The 25,299-nt window shown below is 41.8% G+C and overlaps 1 protein-coding gene across 2 annotated transcripts in view; it reads left to right on the top strand.

Moving 5' to 3' along the window:
• Window positions 1-751: 751 nt before the first annotated feature.
• Window positions 752-25,299, top strand: part of mkrn1 (makorin, ring finger protein, 1) — a 53,406-nt gene continuing 28,858 nt past the window's right edge. For both annotated transcript variants that reach the window (XM_080051325.1, XM_080051324.1), the window contains exons 1-3: window positions 752-838; window positions 1,425-1,556; window positions 14,656-14,816. In XM_080051325.1, the coding sequence (XP_079907451.1) occupies window positions 765-838; window positions 1,425-1,556; window positions 14,656-14,816 (367 nt within the window). In that variant the 5' untranslated portion in view covers window positions 752-764. The remainder of the gene's footprint in view (window positions 839-1,424; window positions 1,557-14,655; window positions 14,817-25,299) is intronic.

Raw genomic sequence — 25,299 nt, 5'->3', positions numbered from 1 at the left:
TCATGCAGCGGCAGCAGGACAGAGCGTTAGCGCATTAGCATCCTGCTAGCCTCGTTAGCCGTTCAAACGAGCCCCGTGAAAATCCGCGTTTATACGATCCCCCAATCCATCTTGGTAGATACTTGCTTGATGGTTACATTTTGTCTGGGAAAGACCTAGTCCGAGTCCGATCAAGTAAGTAGCTTGCCAGCCTAGCCTGAGTTGATATAAAGTTGTGTTGGTCTTGAATATGACCGCTCTGGGCTGCATACTGGACATGTGACTGTATCAGTCACTGTAATTGGTTTATTGTTTACTGTACGTATGACGACAACACGTTAGGGTGAGCACCTCCGGAACCCATAGAGATTGCATTGCGAGGCTTGCAGTTTGAAAAAAAAAAGTTTTACATTGATGTCTATGAGAGCGCTGGGGGCGATTTTCAACCAGCCCGACATCGCCCCAGAGTGACGGTACAGAGCACAGACGCTGATTGTACAATGATATTCAGACTTAGATGCAGGTAAAAACTGTATTGAAATCATAAATTATGATTATTAATACAAAAAAAAAAAAAAAAACATCATTATTATTCATTATTATATTTTCGTTTTTTGCTGATATGGCTCAAGGAGGGCGGCGCCCTATCGCCCTCTATGGGCGAGCCGCCACTGCTGTAGGCCTACACGGCGTGAGGTGAAACGAACATATGCGAAATAAGCCGAGATGAACCGAAGCTGTCCGGAACATCCGGCTGGAGCTTCTCGTTCTCAACATAAACAGCAATGGCGGAGGCAGCCGTAGCTTCTTCGGCCACTTCAACAGTATCAGGAGGTTGGACCAAACACGTAACCTGCAGGTAAGACAACACCAACGAGTGTTCAAATATTCAAGAGGATTTTATCATTTCTCGTTTGACACAAAAATAGCGGCGATTCGGTGGCTGGTGAGCTACTCACAACAGCGTCTTCCGAGGCTCGGGTCAGCTGTTTGCTAGCTACCCGTGAAAGACTACTGTGTTATGATCACAAAGCAGGCTGCTGTGGTAACGTCAGGATAACAGCCAGTTTGCTAGCTACGTATACCACAATTAACTCGGTTAGTATTAACGCTGGACTATAATGTTGGAAATTTTTGAAACCCGTCACGTTAGTTGTTACTAGGCACTTTAAAAGCAACCCACGTTTATTATACTATCTATGGTTAAAAACAACGAGCTGGTTGGTGAGTTTAAAATGTCAATACGGTCGTTTCACTTGCTCGGTGCCTCATTCTGGCTAAGGTTGTGTTGTGACCGAGCTAAGATTAGCTTGATTGCGTTACCGGTATTAAAGTGAAAGACCACATTCACACAGATATTGGCAAGCAGCACATTTCGGATTGACATGCCGAATTTGAAACTTTTACTATCATGACACATTTTTGTTTTTCTGTTGTATTTTCAGATATTTCATGCATGGTCTTTGCAAAGAAGGAGACAACTGTCGATATTCCCATGATCTGACCAACAGCCAACCTGCAGCCATGAGTTGCAAGTTCTTTCAGAAGGGAAACTGTGTGTTTGGGGACCGTTGCAGGTAAAGTCACCGCTAAAGTCTACTTATTTTGAAAACAAAAACAACAATTAGTCAAATATGAATGTAATTTAAAGGCAACAATTTTATAACTCACCTGGCATATTCAAATTCAACCGCCACAGCATAAAAAGAGTTCTCATCTGAGCTGTATTCTAACATCCTTTTTAAAACATTTGCTTCTCAAGTGGATGTGACATTTGAGACTGCCGCTTCCACACATTGGTCTGTGTCTGAGGTAGGGCTGGGCGATATGGACCAAATCTTATATCACGATATAGGTAATTTTATATCACGATATGGATATATATCACGGTATAGTATTTTTCCTTTAAATTCAATGGATTACAATAACCGTACTGAAATTTAATCACATTAGATTATTTTCATCTTTTGCTTGGAACTTAAATTTCCATACAAAAGAAAAACTGGTGCAAAATACCACACCAGTCTGGCTTTAGTCAGTCAGTGCAAAATAAAAATTACAGCATCAACCAAATAGCCTACATTTTCCAATTGATAGTAGCCTATATCAAAATAATGAAAGACTTGAATGAATTTTCCTGCAGTATTTGCTCATCTTCATTTTAAAAAGCTGTCAAAATTAACAAGTGAGCAAATGTCTGGTAATACTTTAACTCCAGCTTCAACACAAATAATATTTTCAAGTTTGACATGTTTTAAAGTTACATAAAACCAGCCTTGCTGGCTGTCTCCAACAATAACAGCACGGGGGTGAAGCCCCGAGTAGGCTAAAGATGTCATTATTAGCCAGCTAGCTCACGAGAGCTAACCCATGCGGCTTAAAACAAGCCAACTCTGCGTCACGGCAACAGCACGCTGAAGCAGCAAGCAAGTTTCCTTTGCCGATGACATTTTTGACCGTTAATACCAGCTGCTCTGCCACCGTGACACGGAGTTGGTTTGTAAACTGTAGTGATGGCGCACCAGAGCTAGACAGCTAGAGCAACAGATGAGGCTTCTTCTGTTGAGGGTAGATAAGCTGTATTGCAGCCCAGAACTCGGCTGCAGAGCCCCTGTGTGGCGCGGCGGTGTAACTGCAGTGTAACTGTAGGGACTCGGACTGACAGCTGCCTCCCGCTCCATCTATGCTCCCGCCACATGAACTTTTTTTCTCCGCGGTATAAACAGTATGGCCAAATCTCTCCCGGTAGACACTTTCATATCGTCCACGATATGATATTGTCATATCGCCCAGCCCTAGGCCCTATCCGAAAACTTTTTTTTGCATAGGAAATTTCCTTTCCTATCGAGATGACCCGGAAGTGCTCGGCGGATAGGTGATCCGAATAACCAAAATGCTTAGGAAAGGCATAGGAAAGGAGCCTCGATTCATCCTATAACCCTCCTTTAGCATAGGTTACTCCTGACCAACCTATGCTAAAGGAACGGAGATAGTGGTATCCCATAATCCTTTACGGCGGCAAGATTTAAAGCAACAGGCCACCGCCGGAGTTTACCGACTCTACACGAATACGAACGAGAGGTAAAACAGAAGAGAGGAGAGGAGAAGAGAGGAAGATTTAACTCGGCTAAAACAAAATACCCCCCCCCCCCCCCCCCACACACACACACACACACACACAGGCTATAGATCAGGGGTGTCAAACTCATTTTGGTTCGAGGGCCACATACAGCCTCTCTGATCTCAAGTGGGCCGGACCAGTAAAATAATGGCAACATAACGTACATATGTCAACTCCAAATCTCTAGCTTTGTTTTTCAGTAATATGCTTTATCACTCAGCCTACATATGTAACCTACATTATCACGGATCACAAGGGATCTCTGTACCCCCCAGGAAATGTCTTAGTAAAGGTTGCTGCTGGCCACGGGAATAGGAGGTGCGGCGCGCGGCGCCGCAGCAAAAATTTTGGGGGTATTTTGCTCAAAGATGCCAATATACGCACTAATGAAATAAACAACTGTTTATTTGAATACACAAATACAACAGGCACTGACGTTACAGTTGTCCAATTTTGTTTACTATATGTACAGGGACACATTTTGTGCAAACATGCAGACTGTACAAAATACAATTAAATAAAAGTGCAACTTCTACTGTTTTGATTTATTTTTAAATACAGAGGTTATTGGTTGTTTTGGAATTCGTTTTTCCCAATTTAAAACATAAAAATAAAGCAGCATGGAAAATTAGGAAATAAATCTTGTAGGCCTACACTAGCATGCTCCTGCTCGTTTCGCGCGTGCAGAGCCGCGGACACATCGCGCTTGCTAGTACATTAATTGTTCAGCACTACAAATATATATATTTTTTTTTTGGTTTTTACTTTGCCTTAAAGCACTGAAGGAAACATTAATAGCGGTGAAGCAAGATTGCCATTTACCATTTCCCACGTTGCTAAAATGTGCTTTTTTAAATTTTGGCTGCCCCCTAGCGGCTGGAGTGAGCATTTTGGTTATTTCTTTAAAAATTCATATCTCCTCACAGGAATGGGCTAGAGACTTACTTTTTTTTTTGAAATGCTCATAAATGTGTGCTCTACAAGTCGCGGGCCGGATTAAATCATCTCGCGGGCCGGTTCCGGCCCGCGGGCCGTATGTTTGACACCACTGCTATAGATAATAAAGAACTCATAAAAGACCAACATCATAATAGTTATTTTCGTAGCACATACAGGGTTCAACATAACTTTTTTTTTCTACTGGCCCGCCGGGCCAGTGGATCTGAGTTTTACTGGCCCCTTGTATATTTTCACTGGCCCTGCACGCACTTTTTTTTTCTTCATAATTTAGTGTCAATAATTATAATACCTGTATTAGAAAAATAAAGAAAGATAACCAGATCTAAAGGGAATATCTATACTGTAACAGTATAGATATTCCCTTTAGATTTGGTTATTTTTATTTTAGTTAATTATATGAAATGTTGATATTGCTCATACACATAATATAAAACCAGGCAAACATATTGAATTAGAAGCCTACAACTGAAAGTATGTTGAAAGAGTCGGCCAGTATTTTAAAGTCCAGTAGTTTGATGGTTGTTTTTATTCTTGAATTTGGGCAGTTTAATGAATAGTTCACCTGCAGAAGTCATGTTCAAACATAAAAAAAAAATAAGAGATGAAGGTCTGATCATTCTTTGTGGTGTGGTAGGCTGTTTTTTACTTTCTCTATATGCATTAGGGATGTGAATGTGTCGACCGAATGACCGGTTTTCCACTTGCGCTCAAGTTGACTTTAAAAATAGAATAGAAATACGAAAATCAGGGGGTTATGCCGTTTTTTTAATGGGATATTTCACCGTGTATGTGAGTTCACGTCTGGTCGTGAGCGCGCTGCAGGAGTGTCACTTCTCCATGAAGTGTCAGCTTCACATAAGAGTCCGGTGTGGGACCATTTTTTCAAACTATTGATAAAAAACAATGCAGTGCAAAATATGCAGCATAAGTTAAACGCTCGTCTGAGACTATGACGTTAAATCACCTTAGAAACACACAATGCCTTCGTCCGATCACAGCAGCGTTTCACCGTGTGATCTCGCCAGCGAGTGAGCCGCCGCGCAGATGAACTGTGGTTTGTGGCTAAAATAATAACCGGGGATATTCTCCCCGTTAGCGATTTCAATGGGAAAGACTTCCGCGATTTGATTGAATGTCTCGAGCCTGAAAACACAGTGCCAAACTGCGCGACTATAGGAACTGTACAGTGAGCGGAGTCCCTCCGTTCGTTTCTGTCTACAACCGACACAATCACCGGAGACGCATTCACAGCGTTTAAATAACGCCTCTCATTTGTATTACCATTGGGGCTTGTATGCAAATACTGTAACATTACGGTGGCAGATAAAGGAAAAGCGCAGTTATCACTTTCTGCACCTCAACCTCTGCTGTGGGAAGAAAGAAAGGGGGCAAAGCAAGTCGATTGATTTGTCGACTCGCAGGCGGACGGTAGGCAGCTCTGCCAACGGAGCGAGAGTGCACCCGCTTCTTGCTCCACCTGTCAAAACGCCCACGCATCGGTTGTCCATTAAAAAATATATTTTATATTAGGTTTATTATATTGAGTCTTAAATAAACACTGCTTTCATTACGACTCTCAACGCGCATTTCAATGAACCATGATAGTCTACAAAAAAGGTAGTCTACAAAAAGATACTGAACTGTGATTGGCCAGTCACTGGCCCGGGCGGGACAGTGACTGGCCAATCAACTTGCCCTGCATATGATTTTACTGGCCCCGGGCCATCGGGCTATACGTTATGTCGAACCCTGACATAATTTGCACCATAATAAAATAAAATACCAACTTCACATTTAATGAAGTTACTGGGGGCAGTTCATTTCAACATCAACACAAGTGTAGCCTCTTTTTATTCCACTTGTGAATTGGGATATAAGGGAGTGATTCTCACTCTGTTGGCGACAACCTGATTAAAATCAATATGAAAAGAATGCATGGATCAAACGAGCGCTTGTTGTAGTCAATTTTCGGAGAATAGGCTATACTATAGCCTATTCTCTATTCTGCTATAGTGTAGTTTCACGCTAGTGACTCACGTCAGCAATACTCGCCGTCGCGCAATGACGTCGGTTAGGAAAAGTGGAGTCGAATTCATTTGAAACAGCGCTGTCCTTTCCTATGTTCGATAGGAAGCACCTTTCATCTCTCCTTAACCCCGATGACGTTTAGGGGTTAAGGTATAGGAAAGGAGGCTTTTAGGTTAGGAGATTGGACTTTTCGGATAGGCCCCTGGTCTGAGGTAGCTCCATGTAAGTCCAAGGAACTAGGATCACATGTCTGTGGCATTACACTTTTGCTCTCCGGATGATATGAAAATGTTTGATTAAATATTCGTAGTGCTTGCGGATAGTTTGTTCAAGTCGCCTTAACCCTGCCAGCATAGGCTTTATGCATATATAGTTACTGTACTTGGCTGATTTGACATGGGAATATTCTTTTGGACAAATTTGCTGTTTTGTCATTATCCTGCCTAATAAGACCTACATAAATCGGCATGTCTTGGGTCGTAATAGGTCAGCTCAGTTTCACTAGATCTGGATTGTGTTTCCTCTGCAGACACTACAATTTTATGCCTTGTTTCCACCCAGCAGAGCGGCGCGGCTCAGCTTCCTAGTGCGAGCGTTTCCACCGCCGACCCCATCCTTTAGGTAGGAAGGGTTTATGACCGATGACCCTGTCCTTTAGGTAGGCTGGGTTTATGACTCTATCCTTTAGGTAGGCGGTAGGGCTGTACGGTATGGTTTAAAATGTATCACGGTATTATTTGAAGAATAGACGGTAACGGTATTATATCACGGTATATTAATTTATCTTTAAATTAATACTTGTGAAGCAATAAAATACTTGCTATTTCTGTAGGCCTATTACTCTTATATTAATAGGATCTACTGCTTGTAAAATAAATACAATATTAAAAAGTAGAGCACAGTAACACAACATAGAATACATTATCCAAATTGTTCAAGATGTTTTTGACTAATCAAAAACCAAAAAGTGTTACACTTGCCCCCGGTCTCCCCTACAGATGGATTTATTGTGCAATCTGCAATGCTCTGCTTTGTGGATGGGTAGGGGAGAATTGATTATGACTCACGGGGAATGCTGATGATGCTCAGGTGGCTGCCTTTTCTTTTACAATCAATTTATGGTGCTATCATCTCTTAACTTTCATTTCAGTTTAAGCTCCTTGTGTGGTGTTTATTTTTTATAAAAACTTGCGGACATGAAAACCACGTGCGCACAGAAAAGCTTCCGCGAGCGGACAAGCTTCACCGCGAGGAGCATTTCTCATGTCTATTTTGTAAAGTTTCCTTTTCTTTCTCCATCAGTTGTGTGAGCGTGCAAGTTGCCGCAGTAAACTATCATTCGAAGTGCTTTCCCTGAGTTTGTTTTGCATCGCCTGTGTGAGTAAGTAGGCTACATGGAGTTTCTCGATCGCTGTAATAAGTTAGGCTATAATTTATGCACGTTATTAAACAGTCGCGATTCTCCGGTTGCAACGGCTGTTTAACCTGTCATCATGAGCGAAGTATTGCTATTGTTCTTTTCCCGGGATCTGTATGCTGCTGTGCATGTTAAAGAAATAAATAAACAGCGGATAAATCCTTACTCCTCCTCTCATCGTCTCATGCTTCATATTCTGGCGTTTTGGGCCTTAAGTGGTGTTTTGGCCGACACCTCTGACTTCAGACCAGTGATATTAGCAGATCAGCACGGTTATGGTACATCTACCAGTTTCCTCTACTGCAATTTCTTTTTGCGAATGACACGGGATCTATCAGCATTGTCGTGGATGTATTGGGCACGTGCAGGCTGACGATGACGCAGTGGCCACCTGCATTCATTGTGTGGTAGTGCTCCTCACTGCTTTATAACTGCTATACCGGTGACACGGTAGAGTCATATCCATATATCGTAGCGAAACTTCATACCGGTGTACCGTTTATACCGTACACACCTAATAGGTGGGGTTTATGACCCTATCCTTTATGTAGGCGGGGTTTATAAGATAAGATAATACTTTATTGTCCGTCTGCACGGAAATTTTTCTTGAAAAAAGGAGTGGCTCAGAGCGGTTAAGCTCAGTTATTTTGCTCCCCTTCCCAGCTTTGGTCAATGGAAACACCAAAATAAGCGGACCGAGCCACGGATTTATGCAAGACGGCGATAGCCACTGCCCAAATTTGGGTCAGAGTATTAAGCAGTTAAGTGGCGCTTTCTCGCAGCTACGTACCAATGGGTGACATCATAGCAGCGGGAGTCACATTGTAGCCCGCTGATTATCTCATTGAAGAGGAAAAACACATCACAATAAACAGTAGGGCTGTCGCGGTGAAGGAATACCCCCTGGGGTGACTCAGGGTTGGTCAACAGTGCGGTACGCGATATTATTGCTCCACCCCTTTTTTAGACCTAATTATATATTTATTTAGCCAATTAGTTTCTAAATGGTATCGTACAGTTATAATGTTTAACCTCATTACAGTGTTTCCTCTCAAACTTGTCTTGTATGCATCCTAAAAAAGGAGAGAAAGAAAGAAACATTTATTAAATATGGAACACAACACACAAGGCGGCAATGGTGCGCAATATGAACTGACAGAATACATAGTATTTCTGCTTCATCAAAATGAAACTTAAGCTGACGCTATATAAATTGTCATTTGTTTGAGAGAAAAAAGAAGCAGATCGTTCAGGCTTAATATGCAAATAATAAAACATGAAATTAAAAATAACCCTTATATTTTTCTAGCGAAATAAAATAACAGGGGCTGGATAAATACATTCTGTAACACGTATACTTGTTTATGTCCTTGATGCGCACTAGGAAAACCAATATATTGACCTTATGTGGTTTTAGAGAGGAGCGGAGAAGTTTTTTTTTAAGCAAACCCTTGAATGCTGGTTTCTTCGCTGTGGAAAACTGCCCCATCTCCTCAATCAGAGTGTTACAGTGCCTGTAAGGCGTTTATGTATCTCACTTTCGGTTTTGTATTTGGCAACTGGGGCAAAGGATTCACCGACTCCGAGCTGTCGGCTTGAGCTGCTCTGCGACTCTGTGCCGTATCTGGATGGTCACACATTAGGTGAGACCGCAAATTCGTCTTATTTCCTCTTTTGGCAGCAATCTTTTTGGCACATCTTTTACATATGACTGTCTAAATTGGCTGGTTCTCCCTTTCACCTGGTTTAGATGGTAAAACACCTTTAATAATAGGTCTATGGACGTCACGTGCGGGTGTTGCGGTGACTGACCATGCACTGCGGTTGGCTTGTAAATATTGCAGTATTTCATTTTTGCGGTTATCACGACAGCCCTAATAAACAGAGAGCTGTGCGTAGGCATGGGCCGGTATGATAACCTTCAGCAAAGATATCACGGTACTGCGATTACAGCTCGATCCCTCAAAAGTGTTATTTTGAAAAGTCTGGCTAAAAAAAACACACGTTTTTTTTCCGCCTGAACACAAATCTTTTTATTTTTTAAACAACATATAGAATACTCTGAACTTATATGAAATAAAATCAGTCCTTTTTAAAAGAGCAGCTCAACAGGGTTTTAAGAGACATGCTCACTTCTCTTCTGGAAAAAGTGCTTATGATGCAGGAATATTCTGAACATTAATAAACTTGTGTGTTAACATCATCCTGTGTCTTCTGTACCTTAGAACGCTATGACAGAGATAATGGCGGTATTGAGACTTTTTACATGGTATACCTTGAAACCGGTAATTGTTCCAATCCTACTGTGGGCCAACATATTTCGCCCCACCGCTATGTGGAAACAAGGCTATAGACCTGAGTATTTGTTAGTCCCATTTAAATAGGTCTAAATAAAAATCACGGCACACACTTCTTCCATCCATATGTTCTATGATCAGGGACTTAAGGTTGGCTGCATTTCTTTTTAAATACAATTAGGAAATAAGCCATGTGAATTCCCATTCCAAAAAATCTATACATAATTGGCAAAATATTGCACATTACTCTCAAATAGATACAGGTTTTCAATAGTCAGTTTTTTATCATGTGTGTAGACTGTAAACTATAACCGCATCACCATGAAGCAAAAGAAAAACATTGATGAGTTGGCTAACAGAAGTAACTTTGACATCAGCAGTGTCAACCAGTGGCTTCATTAAATAACAAACTACAGCATGGTTTCAATATGTTGAGCAAAATTGATTTGACGTAAATGTGTCAAAACATGCGGTTGTACGATTCTTTGAAAAGCTGAATAGGCTCCCAGTGTGTTGTCAAGCTTGAGTGTACCCAGACAGCAGCTGCCTCAGACAGTGTCTGCTCCATGTCTGGCTCCAGGATGATCCCCATAGTTACCAAAGAACTCTGAGGACCTCCCCAACAGCAACCCGCTAGCTACTTACATACTTGATCTGTTTTCTTGAAAAGCAGCATATAGGCTGGTGATTGAAGAAAGTGTATAGCACTGAGCTTTGGTTGTTGTTGTTGTGGTGTTGGTTAGTCCCATTCCTTTGTCCTTACGATGGAGGTGCAGTACGGAGAGTGTCCTCATTATTTCTCTTACCTCTGGGCTCTGTGCCCCCTGGATTTAGAGTCCAGAGAAAGGCTCTCACTGTGGGGGTTTATTTTGGTAGAATTCCCTCGGCTCTGTCTATTGTGACTCCCCCCCCGCCCCCACCCCCCCTCCTCTGCAGCCCCCAGACTGAATGCACTGTAGCTTGCATGGCAATTGCATAACACTCTGGGTATCCCTCCTGCTCTCTTTTCCTCTGGCTCCCCCTCCTTCTCTGGGTTCCCTGGGTTCATCCTCTCATTTCTTCATGCATAGCTCCACTTCTCCTCCTCCCCTCCAGTGTCTTCCTGGGAACAGACTGGTTAACAATGTGTTGTGATAGAGCTGGCCATCGTGCAGGATACTTGTCTTCCTTTGAATGGCTGTCGTGGCCTGTTAGTCAGAACTCTGTGTAGCACTCCCAGCTGAGGATCTTTTATCATCAGGGGCCAGGGCTGCATCCTCAATTAGATTTTAACTGTGATTTTGATTCCTACACGACTGTTATCTCGGCAGATCAGTTGCATTTTAAGTTCTCCTATGCTGTCATGGATAGGCAGATGTGATAAGTCTGTGAAAAACCCTACATGACAAACTGTGCACAATTTGGTAGTTTTTTCACATGCTGTTGCAACAACAACAACAATGTTAGAAACACTACAACAACACAAACTTTTATATATATATTTTTTTTTAAAGGGACAGCGCACATTAATAAACATGAGCACCAAAGTTCAACATGTAAATGTGCCAGATTTAGCCATGCAGGCTAATTTTCACCTGTAGTCCCTGGCAGGTAGAAAGAAAAAAAGAAAGAAAGAAAAATACAACACATAAGCACAAAAACAAAATGACACAATCATTTTTCCAGCACATAACAGGTTGGTGATGTGTGAAAAATATGAAGCATACAGAAACAGATAAAAGTGCATGAACATATAGCATGATTAAAACACATAAGTATTTAAAGAAAGACAAAAAGCACAGACGAGGAGCATACAAGTGGCATGAATGCAGACAAAAAACACATAAGCACAAACAAGGGCATACAGACAAGGAGCAAAAACTCAGACACAAACACAATTAGTAAACACAAAGACAAACGACTATACAACTATACATGTAGTTCGCAGCTAAGTTACTGTTAATTCAAACTGAACATTTCCTAACTCTCTGTCCGTAACTTCTCATTAAAATAATTTAACTGGCAAAACGTCAAGTCAATTTTGACTTTTATTTTGAAGCAGAAACCGGAACCTAGCACTTCCTAGCCCTGCTGTGCTGCCTTCACTGGTTATAGTCTTCTGTGTGACTCTGGGACTACGCAGGGAAAGAACAGAAAAGAAAGCCTGTCATTTGCAATAGAACTACTTGTAACACTGCGCGCACACCAACAGCTTAATTTAAGTTAGTGGCAACTGGCAGTCATTCATTTTCACTATCATTTTCGCTACGAAGGGCGACATGAGCGCCTCGGCTGCAGCAGCGCCATAGCGAACACAGGCGTATAGTCCACACAGTCTGAAATAAGTATTGGAGGAACGACTCCCAAAACATTAATAATATAATATTAAATCATCATTAATTGTTTTATAAAGCCTACGATGTTTTATAGTTTGGTTTTAAAAAAAAATAAATCCAATCATGTTTGTCTATGCTGTTCTAGTGTTGGGGGGGGGGGATCTACATTGTGGGCTATTTGCATTGAATTGGAAATTATGATATTTAAAAAAAAATCTACACTAGATGTAGAGAATGTTTGATAAAGGCATTGAAATAAGAAAAAATTACGGGGCAAAAAGAAATCAGGGAACATTTAGAATAGATAAAAATGTGCGATTAATCGCGTTAACTACGATTAATGCGATTAATCGCGATTAAATATTTTAATTGTTTATCTTTGGCCTACTGATATTGTTTTGCTGGAATGTTTTGGGCCACACTGACAACAGATGATACAATTAATTGTGTTTTTGATTTTGTATAACCATGTGACTTCAGACATCCCTTAAGGAAAAGGGATTTTTTTTGCCCATTTTCACCACAACCCGTTCAACATCTGAGCCCTCTGATTTTTCCTCTATCTCAGCTGACTCCTCTGTAAGATTTGTCTCTGGTCTTTAACTAGCCTTATCGCTTTGGTGGAAAGTCGGCAAATATAGCGGAAAAAGTCGCCAGTTGGCAACACGTTAAAGACTTGACGACAACAGAAACACAGAGATGAAAGTAGGTCACGTGATCGGCGCAGTTAATCGCGTCACTGATCACTCACCGACTGTCCATTCTCTCTCTCTCTCTCTCTCTCTCTAATAATAATTAAAAAAAATGTAAGCGAATTTTGTACAACAAAATCAAAACAACCCAGTGGATCCCAAACTAGACCAGCTACAAGGCTAGTAACATTGTGACAAACAACCCCATAGTATGTGACAACAGACCCCTTGATGGGGCTGGTTGTCACAATGTGTAAGGGTGTCTTTGATGATTAATTTCTTCTTTATTACAATAAGTTAGAAAAAGTGAGGGCTACACATTTCAGCAACACCTTAAGCTTCAATTTAATGTAGGGATGACTATTGAAAGATGTTTAGGTGATGAGCAATTCTCACTAGAGTAAAAAGTGTGCCTTCTATCCCTGGTCTCCCCTAGCCCGGCGGAGCGGTGAATTTCTCAGCTTTAGCTCAGGAAAATGTATTTCCGTCCAATCAGCGAACAGAGCGAGTGGCTGAGAATAATGACGTCGCGCTACAGTTTCAATTGAATGCTGGGTTCCTTTATACTCGGAACTCGGAAATGTCCGACTTTGTAGTTCCGAGTTCCGACCTGTCTGTGTTCCAGTGCATCTGCTCGGGAACCTATGGACGCCTACAACCTCTCTCATCCAAATAACTAAACGTTAGGCTCTAGCAAGTTACCGTTGCCAGGTACCGGTAGATCCATAGACTACAATATGTAGTGAAGTCGGAAATTTCCGAGTTCCCAGTACAACTGGAACGCACCGTCAGAAGCCGTCTCATGACATACGTTACGACCAAACGTTATGCGATTGGTTGGCTGATCCAAAGTGGCACTGGGCAGATCCAATAGTTTTAAATTTCAACAGACACCCGCCTACAAGTGAGTGAACGTTTGCCAAATACAGCAGTTCCAGACCTTCTGTACAAATGAAATGAAGTACGATGGTCTGGTAGCACCAGGCTAGGTCTCCCCAACATGCTGTTCTAATGTGCAGCGCGCTGTTTATTATTAATATAAGGGCGCGTCATCAGACACATGTAGGCTACCGGATGGTGTGTCGATAGACATCGATCGCTCCATAAATTTATCCAAGTCGGAGCTTTTTGTTTGGGCAGAGATCGTTATTTTAAGTGTGTCTTTTATAAAGTTTCTGGTTAAACGTTTCCATATCACCGGACCGCCGTGTCCCGCTATGTGTTTTTTTGGGTTCGTCTCCACCGCTGTGCATAAAGGCAGCACTAGAACAGCTGACGGGAGGAAGCGTGCAGGTGGCCGCTGCCTCATTGTCAGCCTACACGTGCCTAATACATCCGTGACAATACTGCTGGATCGCGTGTCATTCGCAAGAAGAAATGCATTGCATTTCAAAAATAGTTTGACATAACACGATCAGAGTCAGTGAAACTGCCAACGTGAGCGAGTGTTGAGCACTCATGTATGCGCACCTCAAGACGGTCGGGCTCGTTCTCGTCACTCACAGCCCGGTTAGAAATGCTCCTCTCGGTGTACACAGAACAGGATCCGCGAGCGGAAATGCTTCATCGGTCATGACATTAAGAGCGATCAGTCTGTCAAAATACAAACGTGACTACAGCAGGGGGCGGTACAGAAACTTTCGTTCTTATTCGGTCTGGTTACTACCGCTTACGTTGTATAACCCCGTTCTCCCCTACTACAGCGATATCAGACACATTGCGTCTGAATGTGTTAACTTTTGAAACCGTAAAGGGGAAAACGGTTGCGTTTTCACCGTGTAAAGTGTCCCTAATACAGTTGGTAATTTTGATTGTAACAATCCTGGTCCGATATGTGCTTTCTCAGGTTTGACCACTGTCAAGAGAACGAGGAGCTACCAACCCCTGAGATGCTGCCCCTGCCTGCTCCATCAGACCCATCGCCCAGTGAGCCAACACCTGGCCCAGGGGCCCCAGACTGGGTCAATGCTGCTGAGTTCGTACCAGGACAGCCGTACTGTGGACGGGGTGAGTGGTGGGCCCAGGCCACACATCCTTGGTCTACTGCGCGTCTGCCGTTTCTTTTGTGCGACCTTTTTAACAGATTAGAAAACCACTCAAGGGTCGGCAGTGCGTTGGCAGGGATGCTCCAAATGGAACACACTTGCCCTTGTATTCACAATGGACCGTCAGTTACATAGGTAGTTCTGAATGCAAATAATAGAGAATTATAACATTCTGCTAAAGTATATTGCATAAAGCCATTTCCAGCATGACAAACATTGAATTTCCACATGATTACTCAGATTATCAATATATTGTTGTTACTTACAGTTGTAAATTGTTTGGTCAGACATATTTTCTTATTTTTTTTTAGTTTCAACCAAAAACATCTGTTTTAAATATATATATGTATATATATTAGTGCTGTCAAACGATTAAAATATTTAATCGCATTAATGTCATACTTAACTCGCGATTAATCACGATTAATCGCACATTTTTATCTATTCTAGCCTAAATGTCCATTGATTTCTTTTTGTCCCATTATTTTTTCTCATTGTAATGCTCTTTTCACACCCATTCTCTTCACCCTTGTAATTCAGTGTATTTCTTCTAAAATATCCTAATTTCCAATTCAGTGCAAATAGACAACAATGTAGATCCCCCCCACCCCTAGAACAGCATACACAAACATAATTGGAACTTCCTTTTTTATTTCAAAACCAAACCATAAAACAACATAGGCTATAGCCTATATAAAACAAATTAGTATTAAGTATTTCAGTTGTTTTAACATTACTAGTTGATGCAACAGCATTTGAAAAAACCACAACGTTTGCTAGGCCATGACGAGCGTTAATCGCGCGAAAAAAAATTGACGCCGTTAAATATATATATATATATATATATATACTTTCATATATTTTAGATTCATTACACACAACTGAAGTAGTTCAAGCCTTTTATTGTTTTAATATTGATGATTTTGGCAAAAAAGTTAAGAAAAAACAAAAATCCCTATCTCAAAGAATTAGCATATTTAATCCGACCAATAAAAGAAAAGTGTTTTGAATACAAAAAAGTCAACCTTCAAATAATTATGTTCAGTTATGCACTCAATACTTGGTCGGGAATCCTTTCGCAGAAATGACTGCTTCAATGCGGCGTGGCATGGAGGCAATCAGCCTGTGGCACTGCTGAGGTGTTATGGAGGCCCAGGATGCTTCGATAGCGGCCTTAAGCTCATCCACAGTGTTGGGTCTGGTGTCTCTCAACTTCCTCTTCACAATATCCCGCATATTCTCTATGGGGTTCAGGTCAGGAGAGTTGGCAGGCCAATTGAGCACAGTAATACCATGGTCAGTAAACCATTTACCAGTGGTTTTGGCACTGTGAGCAGGTGCCAGGTCTTGTTGAAAAATTAAATCTTCATCTCCATAAAGCTTTTCAGCAGATGGAAGCATAAAGTGCTCCAAAATCTCCTGATAGCTAGCTGCATTGACCCTGCCTTTGATAAAACACAGTGGACCAACACCAGCAGCTGACATGGCACCCCAGACCATCACTGACTGTGGGTACTTGACACTGGACTTCAGGCATTTTGGCATTTCCTTCTCCCCAGTCTTCCTCCAGACTCTGGCACCTTGATTTCCGAATGACATGCAAAATTTGCTTTCATCCAAAACTTTGGACCACTGAGCAACAGTCCAGTGCTGCTTCTCTGTAGCCCAGGTCAGGCGCTTCTGCCGCTGTTTCTGGTTCAAAAGTGGCTTGACCTGGGGAATGCGGCACCTGTAGCCCATTTCCTGCACACGCCTGTGCACGGTGGCTCTGGATGTTTCTACTCCAGACTTCCGCAGGTCCCCCAAGGTCTGGAATCGGCCCTTCTCCACAATCCTCCTCAGGGTCCGGTCACCTCTTCTGGTTTCTGCCACACTTTTTCCTTCCCACAGACTTCCCACTGAGGTGCCTTGCTGTATCAATACAGCACTCTGGGAACAGCCTATTCGCTCAGAAATGTCTTTCTGTGTCTTACCCTCTTGCTTGAGGGTGTCAATGATGGCCTTCTGGACAGCAGTCAGTCGGCAGTCTTACCCATGATTGCGGTTTTGAGTAATGAACCAGGCTGTGAGTTTTTAAAAGCCTCAGGAATCTTTTGCAGGTGTTTAGATTCAGATGATTAGGTTAAGAGCTCGTTTAGAGTACCTTTTCATGATATGCTAATTTTTTTAGATAGGAATTTGGGGTTTTCATGAGCTGTATGCCAAAATCATCAGTATTAAAACAACAAAAGACCTGAAATATTTCAGTTGGTGTGCAATGAATCTAAAATATATGAAAGTTCAATTATTATCATTACATTATGGAAAATAATCAACTTTATCACAATATGCTAATTATATGAGAAGGACCTGTGTGTGTGTGTGTATGTATGTATATATATATATATATATACACACACACACACACACACACACACACACACACACACACACACACACACACACACACACACACACACACACACACACACACACACACACACACTCTCTCATACTCACCGGCCACTTTATTAGGTACAGCGGCTCAATATCTTGTAAACACATATAACTTATCAGCCAATCACATGGCAGAAACTCAATGCATTTAGGCATGTAGACCTGAACGGGACAACTTATTGAAGTTAAAACCGAGCAACAGAATGGGGAAGAAAGGGGGTTTAAGTGAATTAGAACACAGCAATGTTGAGGGTGCCAGAAGGGCTGATCTGACTATTTCAGAAACGGCTGTTAATACACTTCAGTCCCTTTCAAAACCTTTTAATATACTATCTATTTTCAAAACACAGTTACGACGTGCTTAACCACAAAGAAAAACACATTGATAAAACGGAAAAATTAGCACAGTATGTGATGTACAGTAGGCTGATGATTAGTGTATGAAACTGTGCACTCATGTCTGCCTGACTGAGGCATCGAGAACAGCGTCAGTGTAAAAGTAATAGGTTGTATTCCACCTCAATATTATCAGAATGAATTCAATAACATGCAGATAGGTTATTCTTTAATAACTGCAGAGCTTATTCGAACATTGCTGTTGTTTTTCTATTTGCACTCATATATCTCCGTTTGTAGGCTATTTAAGATCCTAATTCGTTTAGTTTTTGTTGGTATCACTCCATGGAAAAATCCGTGGAGGCATTTTTGTATTATTTGTAAGAATGGCTTCATCCGTTTTGCAAAGGAACTCCCTATATGATAGACCTACATGGCTTATAATAGGTCTATCTGGATTCATTTTACACAAACGCATTCGTTCTCGCACTTCATACATGTGCCGACGGAGTCGCCGTTTCTCCACGCATGGGTCAGAGTTTGCGTGGAGGACCGCACATCTTCCCGTCAAGTTTGGTTTTTATAAATCCCAATGTTTGCGTAGAAATTGGCGTGCGCCCTCTTCTGGGTGTACGCCACGTTTATAAATGAGGCCCCAGAGGAGGATGGGCATATTGGTTCAAGATGATAGAAAGGCAACAGTAACTCAAATAACCACTTGTTACAACCAACCAGGGTATGTTGACAGTTTTTTTTTTGGGACTAGATGGATACTGAGTTGAAGGATTATTATTTATTTTTTTGCTACTTCACATTTATTTCAATATGCAATCATACAAAGAACAAATATACAGCAATCATACAAAATACAAATATACAACAATCACATAGCACTTGTTCGCTCCGCATTGACCTTCAAATTAAAATCATAATACACATACACAATTAGTCTAATTCAAGTCCATATTCAGTCACCCATGTTTCAACATATTTTTACCACATCACGTGCTCGTCGGGAGAGACTTCCTCTCTGTTATGGAGAGTTTTTGTCTTCAATCAGTCTCTGTAGCTGTAGTATTATGGCGCTTTTCCACCGCATGGTATCAGCTCGACTCGACTCGACTCAACTCGCATTTTTGGCTTTTCCACCGCAATTTCATGGTACCTGGTACCACGTAGCGGCTGCTTTTTTGGTATCGCCTCGCTCTAGGTTCCAAGCGAGCTGAGCCGATGCTAAAAGGTGACGTCGGCAGACGGCCGGCCACTGATTGGCCAGAGACTATTGTCTGGCCAATCAGTGGCCAGAGACTACCGGCTTCATTCTGTTGTTTATTCTCCCCAACTCTCCGGGACTTTTGAGTGTATTTACGCCGCGTGCAGCCTTCTCTGGCTCTCTTTAATTTGATTTGCATCACAGATCTGAATTTATTTTCCATATATTCGCTAAGCTCACCCAATGTTGGTTGTTGGGGAAGTTACTTATCATACGAGAGGAGACATGTAGGGCAGCTAGCAGCTAGGCTAATAGTAGCCAGCTGGGACAGACATGATAGCGAGCGATTACATTACAAGCCTCGGACTGAACTGATTACCTCAATACAATATTCAGGCTGAGACACGGCTTGCATTTGAAAACACGTATCCTGAAACAAGCACTAAACAGTCAACTTTATCATGCCCGTGTTTACGTGCATAGGGATGTACGTGACGCATCCCTACAGCTGACTGTGTGGCAGAGTCACACATCGGGACAACAGCCATCCCTTTTAATGGCCCGTAGCAATATTCTTCTACTTCTTTTAGCAAACAGATACAAGGGGGGTATTTCTTAAACATTTTTCATCCGTGTTTTTGGCGGTTGGTTCAGTTAATAGTGCAACAACTGCTCGCAATTTCTGCTCTGCTACTTTGCTCCGGAGTAGGCTTTCAGCCCCTTACGACGACCCCGCCCACGTTCAGCAGGTACTATTTGCGGTGGAAAACGACCCGTGCTGCTACCAAACCAAGTTGAGTCGAGTCGAGTTGAGTTGAGTCGAGCTACATTTGCGGTGGAAAAGCGCCATTATAGGTTCCCATTTAGCAATGAAAGCATCAGTCTTGAGTTGGAGTTTGGCTGTAATGCTCTCCATCAAATATAAATTTTTTATAGGGCTGTCAAGCGATTAAAAAAATTAATGTAATTAATTACAGGCTTTGTGATTAATTAATCTAAATTAATCGCACACTTATATGACACTTTTATGCCTCTTTATAAACAACTGTAGGCCTATAGGCTACCGTTCGTCTCTCTCTCTCTTTCTCCGTCTCTCGTAACTTCTACATTAAATATATTTAGGAACTACTAGCGCCGAAAGAAAAAAAACTAGCAGGCTAAATGACACACACATATACACACACACACACACACACACACACACACACACAGACACAGACACAGGAGGAAAAAAGACATGCATATGCTAGGAAGAGTGACGCAGGTGTCCGTTGAGACGATTGCAACTAGCAAACAAAAGTGAGACACGGAGGAAGATTGAGAGATAGGCCTACTGTTTTGAACTTACATTGTTAATTAGGCACCCACTAAATCAGGGGTGGCCAACCCGCGGCTTGCGAGCCGCATGCGGCTCTTTGCCCAGCTTCGTGCGGCTCTTCAGTTCATATCAAATTATGTGATTATAATTTTTTTTATTTTTTTTATTTTTTATACTTTTTTTTTTGTGTGGGCCTATGTGTGTGCATGTTCGCAAACGTTTCATGCGGCTCTTACGTTCGTGTTACATGTTGTCTATTATTTAATTATTTATTTTATTAATGTGTATGCCTGTTCGCAAATGTTTAATTGAGGACGCAACATAACGTTTGCAAACGTTTGGTGCGGACGCAACATAAAACTGCCCGCTCAGCTTGGAGGGAGGTTTTCCGTGAGTAAACTATTTGTGTCAAGTTCGCTCCGAAACAGAGTGGGAGAGTTCATATTTTTTGTTGAACGTTATGGCAGGCCATTCTGCCTTATATGCCAGGTGTCATTTGCGCATTTCAAGGCTTCAAATCTTCGGCGCCACTTCAGCTCTCTCCATGCTAAAAGTAAGTCCCACAAAGCAACATGCATAGTAAGAGAAAAACGCTATTTTAAATTGTTATATTTTTGTTTGTGGACTTGGTTGAACTGAGAGTTTGTGTGTGAGGCAGTGCACACAATGTTCATTGTTGAAAATGACTGCTCTGTCGTCTTTAGTACTGTAGGAGTCCAGTCCTGTCATTATCACAGGGGCGGCCTTAACGATCTGGGGGCCCGTTTCAAGTCCTAGTGTGGGGCCCCCTGTTTTTATTATTATTTATTTTTTAATAAATAATGCTTGTGCATGCATGTGCAAGCTCCCCGCGAAAATAAAAACGCCCCCCCCCCCCTGAAATCTTACTGGCCACCCCAGTGCCCCCCCCCCCCCAGTTCAAATGTTATTTTTTAATTTTAATTTTATTTTTTTAATTACATTTTATTCCTGATATGTATCCTAGTTCAGAGATGATATGTATTTTTTTTTCTTTCTTAACTTTTTTTGATAGGTAGTTGCCAAGTTCATCACACAAACACTCCAATCCACTGATATGAGATCAGTTTGTAATTTTCAATTACTAAATTAATGGTAGGACTGTGGCCACTAGAACTGGTCTCTGGTCAGCAAAGGTCTTGAAAACAGCATAAGTGTGCTTGTGACATGCGTGCCACCCATGCATGTGTATAGGCACGTGTCCCAGCAGATTTTTGAAATCTGAATAAAAAAATTAAAGTTTGTAGTTAGCGAGTGTAACATGTTCTTAGCAAGGGCAGACTTTCATAAATAAAGGTTTATTTTTTTAGCAAGATATTTGGTCAAAAGCTAGTGGTCATCCGTCCCTCTGTGCAGTTGTTAGGCATCTGGCTGCTAGCAAGTTATGTTGTCTTGCTAATTTTACTATTCATCTGAGCTGAAATAAATATTGACTTTTTCCTTTATTATCTTCGCCAGAATGCACCAGAATGCTTAGATTACATATTAAAAACACAAAAAATCTTCTGGGGGGGATGCCCCCAGACCCCCCTTCAGGGGTTTAGTTTTCTGACAAACATTACAATGGATACTAACTAGTGGTGGGCCGTTATCGGCGTTAACGTGCTGCGTTAACGCAAAACTCTTATCGGCGATAAAAAAAATATCGCCGTTAATCTCTTATTCCACCTCCTGTTCGGCTCAGGGGAGATGGTTCCCTCCAGGGCCGATGGCTGTTCGCCGTCAGGGTGAACCCCCTTCCGTGTGTTCTCTGGTCGGGTAATAATAGCCGGGGGCCGTTGTTGACACTTGAGGAGCCTTTATTGCAGGAGCGAAGCTTCTCTCACACACCCGCCGCTCTCTCTCTCCATCACTTGCCCACGACACACACCACCTTGCTGCAGGATCGCTAATGTAACACTCAGCGCCAAACCCCCTTCACAAATCTGTCTATTCAATGTTTACTTATGAATGTATCCATGTACGTAACTCTGACATGTACATAACTTAATTTATTGTTAATAATATGGTCTGTTTATAAATTCGGCATATGATTAAAGCATCTAAACGCCCGTAATCATGTTAAACGTTTACTGTTTTTAAGTTATTAATGCCACTCGCTCCCGCAGATACACAGCAGAGGGAGGTCTTATATTCAGCCATTGCTAAAGGGAGTGCTGTATTATGGAACGGCCGCTGTGGTACGAAATTCCAGTCTCAACAATGTTTCCTACACGAAATTATAACTCTAGCGTCTACAGCCCGTTGTTTTCATGTAGTGTAACTTGTGTAATGTGTTACATTATTCAGCTGTTGCCGTGATGTCGGCTAACGCTGATGCTAATGATAACTAGCTCTCCGTCGCACAATAGACTGTAGGTTGGTGTTGCAGCCAGCTGTTAGGTGAAGCGCTGTCCCACAGGTAAAAGCCATGGACCTATAAAGCCTGTCCAATATTCACTCTAGTCCAGCTTCTTGAAAAGTTTATAAGGACTTTATTATTTATGTAAAAATTATATTTAATGTTTCACTTGAAGCACAAAAGTAATGGCTTTATTTTCTGTTATAGCCTATAGCCTACCCAACAAATTAGTTTTTTCGTTTTTTTTAAGCACAAAAAACAGTGCAATGTTGTGATTTTTAGCCTTATATCTGATTAAATTGTTATAATATTATTTGTTCGCAATAATTAGACACTCGTTCTGATGACGAAATGAAAGCCACCTGGCTTGAGAAACACGTTCTCAAAGACTTACTTTGAGTCATTATTTAGGAGCACACACATATTATGAATGAATTCAAATGAGACATTTTAATCTAGATTAATCTAGATTAATTCCAAAATTAATCTAGATTAATCTAGATTAAAAAAATTAATCTATGCCCACCTCTAATACTAACATGATTTGGGTATTTGGGATTATAAATCATCTTTGAATTGGTTGTACAGCATATCACATGCTATTCATTCAGGGGTGCGATGGCCACCCCACTCTAACTCTGTGGCCCACCTTGGCTACCCCCAGTCAAAATTTCCTGGAATCGCCACTGTGTGTACCCGTGTGTACGATGTGGCTCTTTGCAGTAACACAGTAAAAAATGTGGCTCTTTGTCTCTGACTGGTTGGCCACCCCTGCACTAAATCAATAATGCACAGACACTGCGGAGAATAACATAAGACGTATTCCTACCTTCATGCTTATTTGCCCGGAGCAGCCCATAACATAGAGCCCTCGGCCCCTTTCCCCTGCTTCTTTCTTTACTCTTTAATCCCGTGCGGGCCGTGTCCGCAAAATACAGGTGCAGCTCCGCTATCATCTCACCTCTTTTGCACCGGGTCAAAGGGCAATATAGAAGTGCGATTAATCTGCGTTAATTTTTCTGTGATTAATTAAGGATTACGGATAAAAAAAAATATATATCATTAAATAAAAAGGTATTATTTAAATTATGACAGAGCAGGCGCCGACGTTTGGTGGAGGGAGAGAGGACACCACTTTCTAGTTAGACATAATGGGCCTCATTTATCAAACTTGCGTGGAAACTGGTGCAGATCCTGGCGCAAATATCACCCTACGCCAGGTATCGCGTGGGATTTATCAAACTGTCGTACCTCGCCAATCTCAGCGTACACCAGAGATCAGTGTTGATAAATGCGGCGGCTGAAAACAATCGTAATTTGAATATCACGCCCCTATATTTTCTCAGTTTAGAGGCCTTGCCTATAGGTTTTGCGACATGGATATGCGCATTACGGCAAAGAAGAGTACTTCTCTGAAGTTGAAATTGACAGCATAACAGCGAACGTAGAAAAAGTTAAAATAAGTTTCATTTCGGAGCATTAAAAGCGGCATCAAAGAACATCAGAAGGCAGCAGTTAGGAAGGAAATAACTGCTGCGGTCAACAGCATTTGTGTTGACAAACGATCTCCAGCTGATTGGTGTATTTTAGGTTTACATCAGTGTTATCGATCAAATTATATTAAATAGCTTACAGTCTTATGTCGCAATTTCTTTACATAGGTGAAGAAAAGATGGTCTGACTTAAAAATCGCCACAAGTGGTGGAGGAGAAACAGATGCACCAACTGTCCAATAATGTATTGGCTAAATATTAAACCTTTAACGCCTGTCTTGTTTTTTCCACCCATGAAGTAAATAGCCTACAAGTCTGCAGAGGTTTGAATGATTGTGTGTTTTTGCCCTTTCGGATAGCACTAATCAAAAGGGTTTTAAAAACTAAAAATAACACATTTTGTGTTTTACTGTAGCCTATGACAGCTGCACAAACCGGCCCCTATTAACCTCCACAGAGCCAGGCAACAACCAGCTGTGAGAGCGCCCACCGTCCTGCTCCACCACCGATACTGGACCATTACCGGGATCGGAAAAACAAGCCAAAATGAGCCGGTTAATGGTGGAAAAAAATCGCTCACTAAAATCTCAAAAGTGCGTCAAATAAAGAAAATGTTAAGCTAAGTGTGCCGTGTATTTATATCATAAAGAGCAGCGTACTACTTGCATAGCCTACATATTTAATACTTAGCCTAACATTATAGAAGCGATGAATGAATGCAGCCCCCGTGCTGCAGAGTCCCCCCAGCTGCTCCAAGTCGGAGACAACTGCCCTTACGTAGCGCTCCAAAGTGGCCTGTGTGCGCGCTCTATTGAATCAGCGCTCCTACTCAGTTGCACACCATGCTGCACAATTTTAAGTGATTAATATGTTTATCTCGGTCTGAGCAAACACTGCATAAGTATTATCTACTAACAATTGTCCAACAAAGTCATCGACTACCCGACTCAGCCGGCACTGCAAGTCCATGCTGTTCACAAACTTGCGTACACGAGGTGAGAGCTGGCGTGGGATTTGAGCGTACCCTACACTCACGTCCAAATTGATAAATGCAGAGGTTTGCGTGGAAATGTGCGTACATCCACTTTTCTGGTCTACGCATGGTTGATAAATGAGGGCCATTGTGCATATCAGTTTGTTAGCCACTGAGCTAACCAAAGCTAACCCCAGTCAAGGAAGTGAAGATGCTTCTGCAGTGTGCCACAAATTCTACAATGTAAAATACAGAGAGGGGAAGACTACACACAGATAAACACACCACCACATATTCTAGTGGGGCAGAAGTTATCA

The sequence above is a fragment of the Ammodytes marinus genome, assembly GCF_949987685.1.
Source record: "Ammodytes marinus genome assembly, chromosome: 22".
In the NCBI taxonomy this organism is placed as follows: Eukaryota; Metazoa; Chordata; class Actinopteri; order Uranoscopiformes; family Ammodytidae; genus Ammodytes; species Ammodytes marinus.
This window is presented reverse-complemented; position numbering and strand designations above follow the sequence as displayed.